Below are 15535 nucleotides of genomic sequence, written 5' to 3' on the forward strand. Positions count from 1 at the left end.
CCCATTTTATTACAACTGATTTGAGAATTTGTTTGATGTTGGATCGATTCCTGATTCATACTCTGCTTTTGGTTCGAGGGTCCATTGAACATTTACTCAATGAAAACTTCTACTGACATAGTGTAGTCTACACGGGAAACCCCAACACCAAACAACACCGACTGAAGGAAAAATTGGACTGCCAGGTAGCCTAGCAGTCATGGCTACCTTGCTGGTCGCAAACAAGTTAAACAAGAGCGGTAGAGCGGGCGAGACCAGCTCCTGGCAGTAGTCCTGTGGCCTGATAGTTGTGAAGTCTCTGAGGAGAGAGAGGGTCACCTCATCCCTGGATTGTTGTTGGGCTACGTGGAAGGACTCCAGCCACACATGGAGCTTCCAGGGGACACCTGGGGAACAAATAAAGGAACAAATTAGGGTCCCAAGTGATTATTCACCTAGAGTTGAAGTCGGAAGTTTACATACACTTAGGTTGGAGTCATTAAAACTTGTTTTTCAACCACCCCACAAATTTCGTGTAAACAAACTATAGTTTTGGCAAGTCGGTTAGGACATCTACTTCGTGCATGACACAAGTCATTTTTCCAACAATTGTTTACAGATTATTTCACTTATAATATACTGTATCACAAATCCAGTGGGTCTGAAGTTTACATACACTAAGTTGACTGTGCCTTTAAACAGCTTGGAAAATTCCAGAAAATGATGTCATGAATTTAGAAGCTTCTGATAGGCTAATTGACATCATTTGAGTCAATAGGAGGTGTACCTGTGGATGTATGTCAAGGCCTACCTACAAACTCAGTGCCTCTTTGCTTGACATCGTGGGAAAATCAAAAGAAATCAGCCAAGACGTCAGAAAAAAAAGTTGTAGACCTCCACAAGTCTGGTTCATCCTTGGGAGCAATTTCCAAAAGCCTGAAGGTACCACGTTCATCTGTACAAACAATAGTACGCAAGTATAAACATCATGGGACCACGCAGCCGTCGTACCGCTCAGGAAGGAGACGCGTTCTGTCTCCTAGAGATGAACGTACTTTGGTGTAAAAAGTGCAAATCAATCCCAGAACAGCAAAGGCCCTTGTGAAGATGCTGGAGGAAACAGGTGCAAAGTATCTATATCCACAGTAAAACAAGTCCTATATCGACATAACCTGAAAGGCCGCTCAGCAAGGAAGGAGCCACTGCTCCAAAACTGCCATAAAAATGCCAGACTACGGTTTGCAATTGCATATGGGGACAAAGATCGGACTTTTGGGAGAAATGTCCTCTGGTCTGATGAAACAAAAATAGAACTGTTTGGCCATAATTACCATCATTATGTTTGGAGGAAAAAGGGGGAGGCTTGCAAGCCGAAGAACATCATCCCAACCGTGAAGCACGAGGGTGGGAGGGATCATGTTGTGGGGGTGCTTTGCTGCAGGAGGGACTGGTGCACTTCACAAAATAGATGGCTTCATGAGGAAGGGAAATTATGTGGATATTTTGAAGCAACATCTCAAGACATCAGTCAGGAAGTTAAAGCTTGGTCGCAAATGGGTCTTTCAAATGGACAATGACCCCAAGCAGACTTACAAAGTTGTAGCAAAATGGCTTAAGGGCAACAAAGTCAAGGTACTGGAGTGGCCATCACAAAGCCCTGACCTCATCCTATAGAACATTTGTGGGCAGAACTGAAAAAGCGTGTGCAAGCAAGGAGGCCTACAAACCTGACTCAGTTACACCAGCTCTGTCAGGAGGAATGGGACAAAATTCATCCAATTTATTATGGGAAGCTTGTGGAAGGCTACCCGAAACGTTTGACCCAAGTTAAACAATTTAAAGGCAGTGCTACTAAATACGAATTGAGTGTATGTAAACTTCTGACCCACTGGGAATGTGATGAAAGAAATAAAAGCTGAAATAAATCATTCTCTCTACTATTATTCTGACATTTCACATTCTTAAAATAAAGTGGTGATCCTACCTGACCTAAGACAGGGAATTGTTTTACTGGGATTAAATGTCAGGAGTTGTGAAAAACTGAGTTTAAATGTATTTGGCTAAGGTTTATGTAGACTTCAACTGTAGGTCAGTCATTGAGAACAAAGTCTCAAACAACCTAAAGTGGATCAAATAATATCTCTCTGCTTTCGGGAATGCTTGATCCATAACAAGTTCTTCGCAAAACAATGATGATGGCATAAAACAAAAGAAGTAGGCCTACAAATAACCCGTACCCAGTGATCGTAGCTCCATGGTGACATCCAAGTAACCGTGCTCAGCGCTGTAGTAGGCAGCCTGCTGCAGGGCCTTCATCCTGGCCTTACATAGCCTGGGCATGGGGCTGGAGCTACTGGGGCAGACAGCGGAGCTACAAGGGCTGAGGCTTGGGGGAGGTAGTGAGCCAGCCTCTTCTTCCTCCTCCTGGAACCCCTCAGCCAGTATCTCCTGCAGAGAGAGAATGTCCTCCTTCCTCTGCTGGGGCTGGGTCAGAAGCCTCCTCAGGATGTTCCTGTAGGAGAGTAGAGGATGAGTATCCATTCATATATTCAGATCTGACTGAAGGTAATAGACATAGAAAGGACAACGCTTTAGACTATTGAGACATAACCCAAGCCTGGACCAGTTTGACAGGTGGAGCTGGACTAGTTCGACAGGTGGAGCTGGACCAGTTCGACAGGTGGAGCTGGACCAGTTCGACAGGTGTAGCTACCTGTGTCCATGTGCAGCGGCGTAGCTGAAGCAGTTCATGTCCTCGTAGAGCGGGGATGTCAGAGCGTTCCAATCATGCACTCTGAGTAGCGGGTCGGCCCCGTGGGCCAGCAGCAGGCTCACCATTTCATAGTTTCCAGCAGCAGAGGCCAGCTGCAGAGGAGTCTCAGCAGAACTCTCCTGGCTGGAAGTCACAGCAGTCCCCTCCACGTCTGCACCCACCTCCAACAGCAGCTATACAACACGGAAACCCAGAGAAATGGTTAGTACTACGCTACGCTACACACACACACAAAACCTTCCCACAGGGCAGCACTATCAAGTCTGAGATGTGTGATTAAGAAACTGTGTTAGACCCTTTCCACTGGGCAGTGAGGACTCACCTGAGATACTGAGAGGTGTCCATGCAGCACAGCGAAGGTGAGGGCCACCCAACCACGACTGTCTGGGTGGACTGAGGGCTGTCTGGGGGAGCAGCAGGGAACCTGAGAGAAGAATGAAGAACGTTACGATATCTAAGTCTAAAATGTACACTTGTTTTTAAAAAAAAGCACTTTTTTTTTGTCCATTAAAATAACATCAACTTGATCAGAAATACAGTGTAGACATTGTTAATGTTGTAAATGACTATTGTGGCTGGAAACGGTTGATTTTTAATGGTATATCTACATTCCGTGGCGTACAGCGGCCCATTATCAGCAACCATCACTCCTGTGTACCAATTGTACGTTGTGTTGGCTAATCCAACTTCATCATTTTAAAAGTCTAATTGATCATTAGAAAACCCTTTTGCAATTATGTTAGCACAGCTGCAAACTGTTGTCCTGATTAAAGAAGCAATAATACTGGCCTTCTTTAGACTAGTTGAGTATCTGGAGCATCAGAATTTGTGTTCGATTACAGGCTCAAATGGCCAGAAACAAAGACCTTTCTTCTGAAACTCATCAGTCTATTCTTGTTTTGAGAAATAAAGGCTATTCCATGCAAAAAATTGCCAATAAACTGAAGATCTCGTGGAAAGATGTGTACCACTCCCTTTACAAAACAGTGCAACCTGGCTCTAACCAGAATAGAAAGAGGAGTGGGACGTCCCGGTGCACAACTAATCAAGAGGACAAGTGCATTAGAGTGTCCAGTTTGAGAAACATTCGTCTCACAAGGTCTCAACGTCAACAGTGAATAGGCGACTCCAGGATGCTGGTCTTCTAGGCAGAGTTCCTCTGTCCAATGTTTGTGTTATTTTGCCCATCTTAATCTTTTCTTTAATATTGGCCAGTCTGAGATATGGCTTTTCCTTTGCAACTCTGCCTAGAAGGCCAGAAAGTTACCAGATTTTTTCAACCCATTACATGATACACTATCTATATCATATTATGCTAATATCTTTCGAGTAGAAGTGTTCACCGCCAGGTCCAGGTTGGCTCCAGCCTCCACCAGTATCTGGACTAGAGCCTCGTCTCCACACGAACATGCGTACATCAGAGGGGTCATTCCCTGTAGGTCAGAGAACACACATCTTACTCTGAACAGTCTCTACACTCTCTAACATACAATCAGAAGACTGACACGCCTCTTTTACCTTCCCTGTCAAAACCTGTCAGTCTTATGTCTGAATATGTATATATCCTACCCCTCTCCCCAACTCCTGCCTCTATCCCCACCATGTATCTCCTATTCCCTATCCCCAGTCCTACCTGGTCATCCATAGTGTTAACCCCTGATGGTCCCAGTAGCTGTGTGGCCTGACCAATCAGGTCCGCTCTGCCACAGGTCAGCATGCGGAAGCCCAGATCCAGCTGAAGCTTCTCTGTGGCAGCCTTAGAGTCCAGACGCCTAAATGAGCTGGAACAACACTCAGGCCTGGGAGAGAGGGAGAGACAAGAGGATAAGGAGAGAGAGAGAGAGCGAGAGAGAGAGAGAGAGAGAGAGAGAGAGAGAGAGAGAGAGAGAGAGAGAGAGAGAGAGAGAGAGTGAGAGAGAGAGGGAGAGAGAGAGAGAGAGAGAGAGAGGCTACAATGAAAACTTCTAACATGCATAACTCTTCAATAATGACAGTAGGCCTACTGTTTCACAAGTCAACAGTATGGTTCAGCATCTTTCTATTGCATGTTACAGTAATATACACTCACTGGCCAGTTTATTAGGTACATGTACACCCGTTCACGAAAATCGATCGCTCCTACAGACAGTAAGTCACGTGGCTGTGGCTTGCTATATAAAGCGGGCAGACAGGCATTGACACGTTCAGTTACTGTTCAATTTAGCATCTGAGTGGGCAAAACGAGTGACCCAAGCGAAAAGGGCGAAAAACAAAAAACATCCAGTCAGTGGCAGTTATGTGGGCGAAGTCCGCCTGTTGATGAGAGAGGTCGAAGGAGAATGGCAAGAATCGTGCAAGCTAACAGGTGGGCCACAAACAGACAAATAACGGAGCAGTACAACAGTGGTGTGCAGAACAGCATCTCGGAACTCACAACTCGTTGATCCGTGTCACGGATGGGCTATTGCAACAGATGGGTTCCACTCCTATCAGCTAAAACAAGAAGTAGCGGCTCAGTGGGCACGTGGTCACCAACACTGGACAATTGAGGAGTGGAAAAACATCACCTGGAACATGACAGCGAGTTCAGTTTACTTCAGTGGCCTGTGCAGTCCCCAGACCTCAACCCAATAAAGCATTTTTTGGATGAGATGGAACGGGCTGTTCGCAGAGTTAATGTACCACCGTCCAATCTGCAGCAACGTGATGCCATTGTATCAGCATTGACCAACATCCTTGTGGAACGTTTTCAACACCTTGTAGAATGCCCCTAAGAATTCAGGCTGTTATGGAGGCAAAGGGGATTCCGACCCAGTACTAGATGGGTGGGTGTACCTTATAAACTGGCTGGTGAGTGTATGTCATTAAACATGCAAGTGTATGTCATTAAACATGCAATGCTCAGTGTGTTTTCTACCTCAGCTGTCTGGGCTCACAGTCCAGTCCTGGGAGGAGCTGTCTGGCGGTCTGTCTGACATCATCGCTGTCCACCAATAGGCTGCGGCGGTGCTCCGCGTGCACCACGGCAACCCGTATCCACTCCATCAGAGGGGGAAGGAGCATAAACAGTCTGGGGGGAGGAGCAAAGATTCAAGCAATGAAGTTATATAATTTATTAACTTTCCTCAATGACTCAAAAACCTCACAAGGCCCTTCAAATCTGGCATAAAGGACCAATTCCTCAACCTTTGGTACAATAAAGACTACTTAACCTTTTCCTGCAGTGGCCTAAAACAGGTTCACGCAGGGTGTTTTTCTTAATGTGTGTTGATGTAGCAACCTCCCATAAATTTTGCCCCAATTGAGAAAAAGGGAACCCTTTCACTGTTAACAAAGGACTGTAAAGAGAACACTGTTTCCCTGATGTGACGCTTGTTTTAGAACATGTGGTCTCTTCACCTCCCCAGAGCACAGAGGCTGGTCGTTATGGCAGAGATATGTTTATAATGTCTAGATTCTCACGTCTCCGCCCTAACAATGGGAGCCGTTGTCCCAAAGGCAGAAAAGCAGGCGACAAGCTTAGGTCCAAAATAAGCCCATAGAAAGACATTGGGCTTATTTTGGACAGATTTTGGTGGGTGAAACCTCTCGCTTCACCTCTTCCTCTCTGGTTATGGTTACTGAGATCACAGGCCTCAACAGAGACACAGAGCCGAGTCTAACTGGAAGCTAACGGGTTAATGGGGCCTGTGATTATAATTGGTACCAGGTGGAGGGAAACAATATCTCTGTGTGCCTAAGAATACAAGAAGGCACATGCACACGCACACACACAGCACTCATGCGCAAACACACACACACACAGCCCTTACCTCTCTCTGCTCAGGGCCATCCTGGGGGGCTCTAGATTTGGGTTCTCCAGGGATTCCATCTGTGGGCTAGACAGGAAGTAGTAGAGGGTACGCATGGCATCGGGCGCCCAGAATACTGGATGCTGACTCGCTGGGCAAATAGGGCTGAGGGAGTGGCTATCTGCGCGTAGGCGCTGTATGTGGTGCATGGACCGTGACACCAGGTCACCTGAGAGGAAACAGTCACACACGCATTTAGTATCACACACATCATCATCTGATACAAATCCATAAAACCTCAGCTACGCATGCTCTGTTAAGACCTGTAGTTGTAGCATGATGTACTGCAGTACCCACAATGCAATGTATACACTATTGGTTTCCTTACCAATGCATTTGTAATGCAAAGCTGTGGGACTTTCAACTTCTGTCAGTACACTTAATAGACAGAGCCACATTGTACGTTTTCCCCTACATTGTCTCAGATATCACAGGTAGCAGCTGGATGTATCGTTAGTCTTACGTCAATCAATTCTGTGTCTTATTATATCTCTTTACAGATGAGACAGTGGGAACGGTTCAATGATCGAGTCTCCGATAAAACTCATTAGAGGGCAAGTTTGGGAGCAGAGTTGGGTTAAGCTGGGCTCAACGGCACGTCCTTCCTGGTCGACCCTTAAATCAGGAATAGTCGTCCTCGGCTGTAGCTATCGCAGTCCCTTATCCCGCAACATGTGTGGAAGGCATTAGAAAGAAGAGACGCTAGGTTTTAAACGTAGCAACCAGAGAGCAGTGAGAGAATCTGCTCATGTGAAAGAGATTATAATCTTAAAACGACAACTCCTTTTTTAATGATGCTAAGACTCCTGAAGTAGCCACAGTGTCTGTCAAAGTATATGCAGGTTTTGGTTCATATTTACAGTTCATATTTACAGTATGTACTGTATATCCATATGGCTAGATATACTAGACTATGTGTAATCTCTAGTGATGGCAATAAGCACCACAGTTATGATTTATTTTATGGTGAAACAAACTGTATGTTCTCCCATTTAATTAATGCGCTTGGGCTCCAAGAATGAACAAGTGTGTGCACTGTTTCGCTAGGTGCTACTCCCAAGATGAACAGAGAAGAAAGAACCAACATGGAATTTGTTTGGTTTGTGGAAACAGGGGAGTGTGTGTGCGTGTGTTTGGGGTGTGTGTGTGAGGGGCGGGGCAGGGAGAGCAAGGGGGTCTATAACACCCTGTGGCTGACATGAAAGTGCCCTTGTGTTTTGGGAACACACAGTAGTCTGTTATATAGCCTAATGTTTCTGTGGATACGACATCCCTGTCTGAATCTAATGAAGGGACCGTAGAGACAGACCAAGGGTCAGATTTCTTTTTTTTAAAGACAGTGAACAGGGTTAACTTTATTATGCTATCGTCAGACCTGAGACCAGTGTTGTTATCTACACCAACATCGTCTGTCTGTCATCCTTTCTACCAATGCTAGCTTTGACATAATCCGTAAAGCTGTGTTTCCTGACCAGTCCCTACTAGATTGTGGATAAAGAGTTAGACCGGGATTCAAATCAATCCCGCTGTTGTCGACAATGCGCCGTTGAAAGATCATTTCCGATTGAGCCGACATACGTTTACCATGAATGCGGTCTCTGCGAGCACTGGAACATTGCCTTTACAAGGAGCATTGTCAACAAAGCATGATGGGATTGAATCCCGGCCTTAGTTGTTGGCTAGAAACGTTTTTTTGTCTATTTGAGAGGCTTTAGCTAGGTGAGGCACAGCACTTTAAAATGTTGTATGTGTACGTAAGTTCACATTCTAAAAGAATTACATGAGACAAATGGACAGTCGGATGGATTCAAAACACTGTTCAGTGCTGCCCTACTTAGGCGCCCGCGTTTTAATGAAGATGAACAACAGAAGAACAAGAGGGACTGGGGATGTTGGAGTTGACAGCTGGTACCTCTCTAAATGTGAAAGATGGCCCTCTACTCAGAATAAGGTTGAACGTGGTCAGCAGGAGTCTGTGCCTGCAACTGTCTCTTTCTCCCGACTAGATGAGGCTGACGAATCACGTTGCGTAAGGACCAGATAGTTCCTCACTGGCTAGGACTAAAGCGAGAGGAGGATGTGAGTGTTTGAGAAAGAGTGTGTGAGAGAGGGAATCTTTGAATGTAAAATGAAGAGGGTATGTGATACGTTTGAGAGTGTTTGAGTGAGGGTGAAGCTTGAGAATGTGACACAGACAAAGACACACACACACACACACTCACTGAGTTCTGTGATGCTGCCCACGCATGTGGCCAGAAGGGACTGTTCCAAGGTACGTAGCTCCAGGTGGGCGTAGGCATCCTCCCTGCTCTCCATTGGTGCCCGGGAATCCTTTGTGTATGGACTGACATGGGCTGGCAGGGATAGCTCACCTGTACATACAAAAGGGTACACGCAAAAATGTTTTTTGTTGTTGTTTTTTTATATATAAAAAGGTAGAAGACATCAGGAACATTTACTCATAATGAGTTACTAAATCCCTCAAAGATCTCAAGCTATTTAAGCATTAATGTAGTGTTTCAACTCACACTAACGCTGTCAGTATCTGCCACCATGGCTCGGCATCTGCACAGAAACAACCAGGACCACAGACGGACTATATAAAACGTTTACGTTGGAGGTGAAGGTTGAATGCACTACTAGTTACCAGGACAGTTCTGTAACCAGGGAGAATAATGAGGGGATCATATCGGATTTAGTTTGGTTATGAACTAAGATTAACTCTGAGAGAGAAAAGACTGAGGAGACATGGGGTGAGGGTAAATGTTTAGTTACATACCACCTCTCTCTGTACTCTTTTACAAGCTCTTAATCTCTCTCTCTCTCTCTCTCTCTCTCTCTCTCTCTCTCTCTATATATATATATATATATATATATATATATATATATATATATATATATACTCCCACCTTTAAAATTAGAATTTAGCCTTTCATTTAAACCTTCAGGAAATGAGACAGGTAATGCCTTGACGCATGTGATCACATCATTACCATACCCCAAATAAAATTGGATTCTCGTCTGTAGGGTGCACTCTTAGGAAAAAAAAAGGTTCTACCTAGATCCAAAAAAGGTTATCCTATGGGAACAGCCAAAGAACTCTTTTGGAACCCTTTTATTCTAAGAGTGTAGTAACAGAGTAGTAATGGAACGTTCAACCATTTACTGCCCTGACCAAAAGGGGTTTTAACTAATCTATTGCTTTCTCCCACAGAGAATTACAGCCCTACAAGCCACAAAGTCAGCAATCTGGACAGTATATGACACACACCCACTCCCAAATAGAATCACCCCTTACAGGGAGGTTTCCTAGAAACACAAATATAAAACACGCATGCGCACACGCACACACACATACTCCCACACAGCCAAACACACACACACACACATGCACACACAAACACAATGTGTGAGATGGGTATTTGCTGACACTCTTGTATTTTACACAATGGAAAAGGCACCAAAAGCCTAAAGCCAAGCTACGATAGCTCTGCTCTCTACAGGCTTAGTATGCAAAGTTCCCTCCCCCAAGCCACTAGTCTTACTCAGCTATTTATATGAGTGTGGGAGAGGGCTGTGTATGACGTATTGATGATGAATGACTAATGGCACCCTATTCTCTATAAAGTGTACTACATTTGACCAGAGCGCTATGGGCCCTAGTCAAAGGTTGTGCACTATAAAGTGAATAAGGGGCCATTTGGGATGCACCTTAGGAGAGCATTCAGAGTGATCCTGATGAACTGAACCCACAACCACTGTCCACACTCCGCCCCATACTAAGTGGATAAGCCATACACATAGACAGACACACAGTCACACACACCATTACACAGTCACACCCCACCTATCTTCCCTCACACCACGGTCCCCACACTGGCAAACCTCAAAACGAATCATGTATAATCAGTGACTCTACACACAGCCTCAGACTCACCACCAGCAATAAGTCTGCTCTGAGATATGGGTGTATATTTTTGTGTGTATTGTGTATGTTAAGTGTGTGAGAGGAGTTACTCTGTAACTTTTATCGAACACAACTGGAAGCTTTCATTTGGATGAAAGAAATCCAATATTTATAACGGGACTATTGGTAGCAATTGTAAAGCACACCAAAAATGAATTGTTCGGTTCACAAACTAAGCTTAAGCCACAAACAAAGATAAACTGTCCGTAACTCCCAATTGGGTCTCAATCCAACTGACTTAGTCCAGGTGTTCTAAAAAAGACTTATCTTGGTTTGAAATAAATATTTTCTTGGTTGTCGAAGCATAATGAAATATAATCCTTTAGGAGTAACTTACATTGATTAACCCTAGCTACTTTGTTAGGGAAAAAAAGTCATGTGTGCCATCTGAACAAGTATTTGTTCATTATAGTCCATTCATTCACAACAAGAGACCAGTCTTCAGGGGGTACAAAGCACAACTGAGTGTTTTCCAAACCCTACCTGTGCTTGCTAACTCCCCAAGGCTACGGCTACTGTGTGTGTGAACACAAGCCATGCTTACTTGCCTAATCATGAGTGATTACGTTATTTCCTTTACCTCCCTCCTCCTGTGTGTGTGTGTGTGTGTGTGTGTGTGTGTGTGTGTGTGTGCGTGCGTGCGTGCGTGCGTGTGTGTGAAAACAGAGGCACAGTCACCTTTCTGTGACACACAACATGTCCTTTCTGTGGCAGGGCATAATGCCATGACTGTTTGGTCAGACTAAAACAGCAGTATGGATAGAGGGGAGACATAGGGACCAATCCTACCCTGAGTTACACATATGCTACCCAAATTTTACTGAAACCCCCTTTTGACACAAGCGCATGATTTACCAGATGTCCTGCACATTTCTTAAAATGCATTAGCTCAAAGGGGTTATGCAGTAATGGTAAAATAACCTTTAATTCTTTACTATTTAAAAAGTAAGAGTGTAGAATAAGAGAAAAAGGCAGCGAAATGCAGAGAGGGCATAAAGGGAGAGAGTGAGAGAGCGTTAGAATGCTGGTTAGAGTGGAAGGAACCTGTTGGATATGGACACAGGGCTCAGGGGTCAGTCTGCATGTCCTGGCTTGGTGTTGACATCTGACATCTATGGTCGTTAGGATCATTTGCCTTACAAAAGCACAGTAAGGGTGTTTCAATCGTGTAACAGACACTAGGCACTATGATGGGCTTGTAATCAATCATATAACAGTAGGGTTAAATGTGATCTGAGGTTGCTGCCTACAGGTGCATGGAAATTCTTGGTTACCCACCGTGGCAGCTGAGAGTGCCTGGAACCCGGAATCACTGTCCGACATGTCATTGCACGGAGTATCGGAGGAACCTCTTGAAGCTAGGGGGCACTATTTTTATGTTTGGAAAAATAACGTTCCCAAAGTAAACGGCCTATTTCTCTGGACCAGATGCTAGAATATGCATATAATTGACAGATTGGGATAGAAAACACTCTAAAGTTTCCAAAACTGTCAAAATATTGTCTGTGAGTATAACAGAACTGATATTGCAGGCGAAACCCTGAGAAAAATCAAACCAGGAAGTGGCTTCTATTTTGAAAACTACATGTTCCATAGCCTCCCATTGTTCCATTTAAAGGGATATCAACCAGATTCCTTTTCCTATCGCTTCCTCAAGGTGTCAACAGTCTTCAGACATAGTTTCAGGCTTTTATTTTGAAGAATGAGCATGAACGACCACATTGCGTAAGTGGATAGGTGGGGGCTCTCAGAGTGAATTGTGAGCAAAAGAGAAAGGCGGCCATTGTTACTCCCAGTCCTAGTGAAAAGTCAACTCTCCCGGTTGATATATTATCGAATAGATATTTGAAAAACACCCTGAGAATTGATTATAAAAAACATCTGACATGTTTCTGTGGACATTATGGATATCATTTGGAATTTTTGTCTGCGTTGTCATGACCGCTCTTTCCGGTGGATTCCTGGGCATAACGCACCAAACTAACGGAGGTATTTGGATATAAAATCTTTATGGAACAAAAGGAACATTTGTTGTCTAACTGGGAGTCTCGTGAGTGAAAACATCCGAAGATCATCAAAGGTAAACGATTAATTTGATTGCTTTTCTGATTTTCGTGACCAAGTTACCTGATGCTAAGTGTACTTATTGTTTTGTCGAGCGATCGATAAACTTACACAAACACTTGTATTGCTTTCGCTGTAAAGCATAATTTCTAAATCTGAGACGACAGGTGGATTAACAAAAGGCTAAAATGTGTTTTGCAATATTGCACTTGTGATTTCATGAATATGAATATTTTCTAGTAATATTATTTGACTGTGGAGCTATGCTATTCAGCGTTGCTGATGACAATTATCCCGCATCCAGTATGGGTGGTTCAGAGAGGTTAAAGGATGAGCTTGCCTTGACCATTTGGATTGATGGGCGACTACGGGAATGAAGTAAGAAGATTCGATTTCACTTGCCCGCCCAAGGATTCCACCTCGTCTCCAAGGCATCCCGGAAGTCCACGACAGCTCTGTTGCCGTGAGAATACAAGGCTACCCGAGTTCCCTTGAGAGTCTCCGAAGTCTGCCTATTCACCTCTTCCCGAGCCAATGCAACTAGGCAGAGCTAGCCTGTCTCCAGCCGAACGGCTATACAGGCTTCACACTAAGAGTTTCCTATATTGAGGGACTACTGGTAATTTCGTCTCCAACTGTCCACTAAAAGACCAGGCTCACCGGTAGGAGCGAGTACTCTGGTGGGCCATACGGATAACTTTTCCTCTCCCCTTACTCACACCCATTTTCATGCAATTTTGCTGTTGGGGAACCAGTCGAAATCTCTCCGGGTACTCATTGACTTTGGGGCAGATGAAAGCTTTATGGATGCTACCCTGGCGTCCGAGCTGGGTATCCCCACTCAGCCCCTCTCCATTCCCATGGACATTAGAGCCCTGGACATGTGCTCTATATGCCGGGTCACCCACAATACCACCCCCATTTACCTCCGTGTGACATGGAACCACAGCGAGACGATCAAATTCCTGGTCATTAAGTCTCATCAGTTTCCCATGGTATTTGGTTTCTCTTGGCTCCAGTGACACAATCCCCTTATTGACTGGTCATGGGCTGGAGACCGTTCTGCCATGCTCATTGACTGAAGTCAGTGCAGCCTGCCCAGGTAGTCTTCCTGGGAGCTCGGAAGTTGTCCCGGACATCTCCACTATTCCCGAGTACCAGTTCCTCTGGGAGGTGTTCAGTAAGGCACAGGCCACTTCGCTTCCGCCCTACTGACCCTATGACTGTGGGATTGACCTTCTCCCAGGCACCACCACGACTGTACTCTCTGTCAGGTCCGGAGACGAAGGCTATGGAGACCTACATTGAGGACTGCCTAGCTGCAGGGTTCATCCATTCTTCTGCCTTCCCCGCATGCCCAGGGTTCTTCTTTGTGGAGAAGAAGGACAAAACCCTGTGCCCGTGCATCTACTGGGGCCTCAAAGACATCACAGTGAAGAACCGCTACCGACTTCCACTCATCTCCTCGGCCTTCGAGCCGGTCCAGGTGGCCACCGTGTTCTCCAAGCTGGACCAACGGAACCTGGTGCGGATACGGGAAGAGGACAAGTGGAAGACTACCTTCAACATGGCCAGCGGTCACTATGTGGACCTGGTCATGCCATTTTGCCTTACCAACGTCCCATCTGTGTACCCGGCTCTGGTTAACTTCTTGGATATAGGGGGCTCTCTTTTCATTTTTGGATAAAAAAAGTTCCCATTTTAAACAAGATATTTTGTCACGAAAAGATGCTCGACTATGCATATAATTGACAGCTTTGGAAAGAAAACACTCTGACGTTTCCAAATCTGCAAAGATATTGTCAGTGAGTGCCACAGAACTGATGCTACAGGCGAAACCAAGATGAAATTTCAAACAGGAAGTACCCCAGATTTTGAAGGCGCTGTGTTTCAATGAGTCCTTATATGGCTGTGAATGGGTCACGAATGAGCTTAGACTTAGACTCCCCATAGTGTCGACAGCATTGTGACGTATTTGTAGGCATATCATTGGAAGATTGACCATTTTACACTACATTTACCAGGTGGTCGCTTGGTGTCCTCCGTCGCAATTATTGCGTAATCTCCAGCTGCGTGTATTTTTCTGTTTGCTTCCGAGGAGAAACCCAACTGCCACAAATGATTTATCATCGAATAGATATGTGAAAACACCTTGAGGATTGATTCTAAACAACGTTTGCCATGTTTCTGTCGATATTATGGAGTTAATTTGGAAAAAAGTTTGGCGTTGTAATGACTGAATTTTCGTGGTTTTTTCTTACCCAAACGTGATGAACAAAACGAAGCGATTTCTCCTACACAAATAATATTTTTGGAAAAAATGAACATTTGCTATCTAACTGAGAGTCTCCTCATTGAACACATCCGAAGTTCTTCAAAGGTAAATGATTTTATTTGAATGCTTTTCTTGTTTTTGTGAAAATGTTGCCTGCTGAATGCTAGGCTTAATGCTATGCTAGCTATCAATACTCTTACACAAATGCTTGTGTAGTTATGGTTGAAAAGCATATTTTGAAAATCTGAGATGACAGTGTTGTTAACAAAAGGCTAAGCTTGTGAGTGAATATATTTATTTCATTTCATTTGCGATTTTCATGAATAGTTAACGTTGCGTTATGGTAATGAGCTTGAGGCTATGATTATGCTCCCGGATACGGGTTTGCTCGACGCAAGAAGTTAATGATGTTCTCCATGACATGTTGAACCAGGTTCGTCTTCGTATGACTCGACCAAGAGCACATGTTCCTGACAGGTTCTCCAACACCTCCTGGAGAACCAGCTTTTTATGAAAGCAGAGACGTGCGAATTCCATCACTCCACCATCCCCTTCCTGGGTTACATCATCGCTGCAGGGAGTGTACAGATGGATCCAGGGAAGGTGAGAGCGGTGATGGATTGGCCCCAGCCTCCTACGTACAGGGT

The 15535-nt window shown here is 44.7% G+C and overlaps 1 protein-coding gene across 2 annotated transcripts in view; it reads right to left on the reverse strand.

The window, feature by feature from the left end:
- Nucleotides 1–15535, reverse strand: part of LOC110526159 (ankyrin repeat and BTB/POZ domain-containing protein 2-like) — a 30428-nt gene that overhangs the window by 5669 nt on the left and 9224 nt on the right. For both annotated transcript variants that reach the window (XM_036980438.1, XM_021606815.2), the window contains exons 2-10: nucleotides 8805–8954; nucleotides 6544–6751; nucleotides 5649–5801; nucleotides 4386–4551; nucleotides 4096–4185; nucleotides 3075–3176; nucleotides 2693–2925; nucleotides 2217–2491; nucleotides 208–386 (exon numbers count right to left, since the gene is read on the reverse strand). In XM_036980438.1, coding sequence (XP_036836333.1) covers nucleotides 208–386; nucleotides 2217–2491; nucleotides 2693–2925; nucleotides 3075–3176; nucleotides 4096–4185; nucleotides 4386–4551; nucleotides 5649–5801; nucleotides 6544–6751; nucleotides 8805–8954 — 1556 coding nt within the window. The remainder of the gene's footprint in view (nucleotides 1–207; nucleotides 387–2216; nucleotides 2492–2692; nucleotides 2926–3074; nucleotides 3177–4095; nucleotides 4186–4385; nucleotides 4552–5648; nucleotides 5802–6543; nucleotides 6752–8804; nucleotides 8955–15535) is intronic.

The sequence above is a fragment of the Oncorhynchus mykiss genome, chromosome 6 (assembly GCF_013265735.2).
Source record: "Oncorhynchus mykiss isolate Arlee chromosome 6, USDA_OmykA_1.1, whole genome shotgun sequence".
NCBI lineage: Eukaryota > Metazoa > Chordata > Actinopteri > Salmoniformes > Salmonidae > Oncorhynchus > Oncorhynchus mykiss.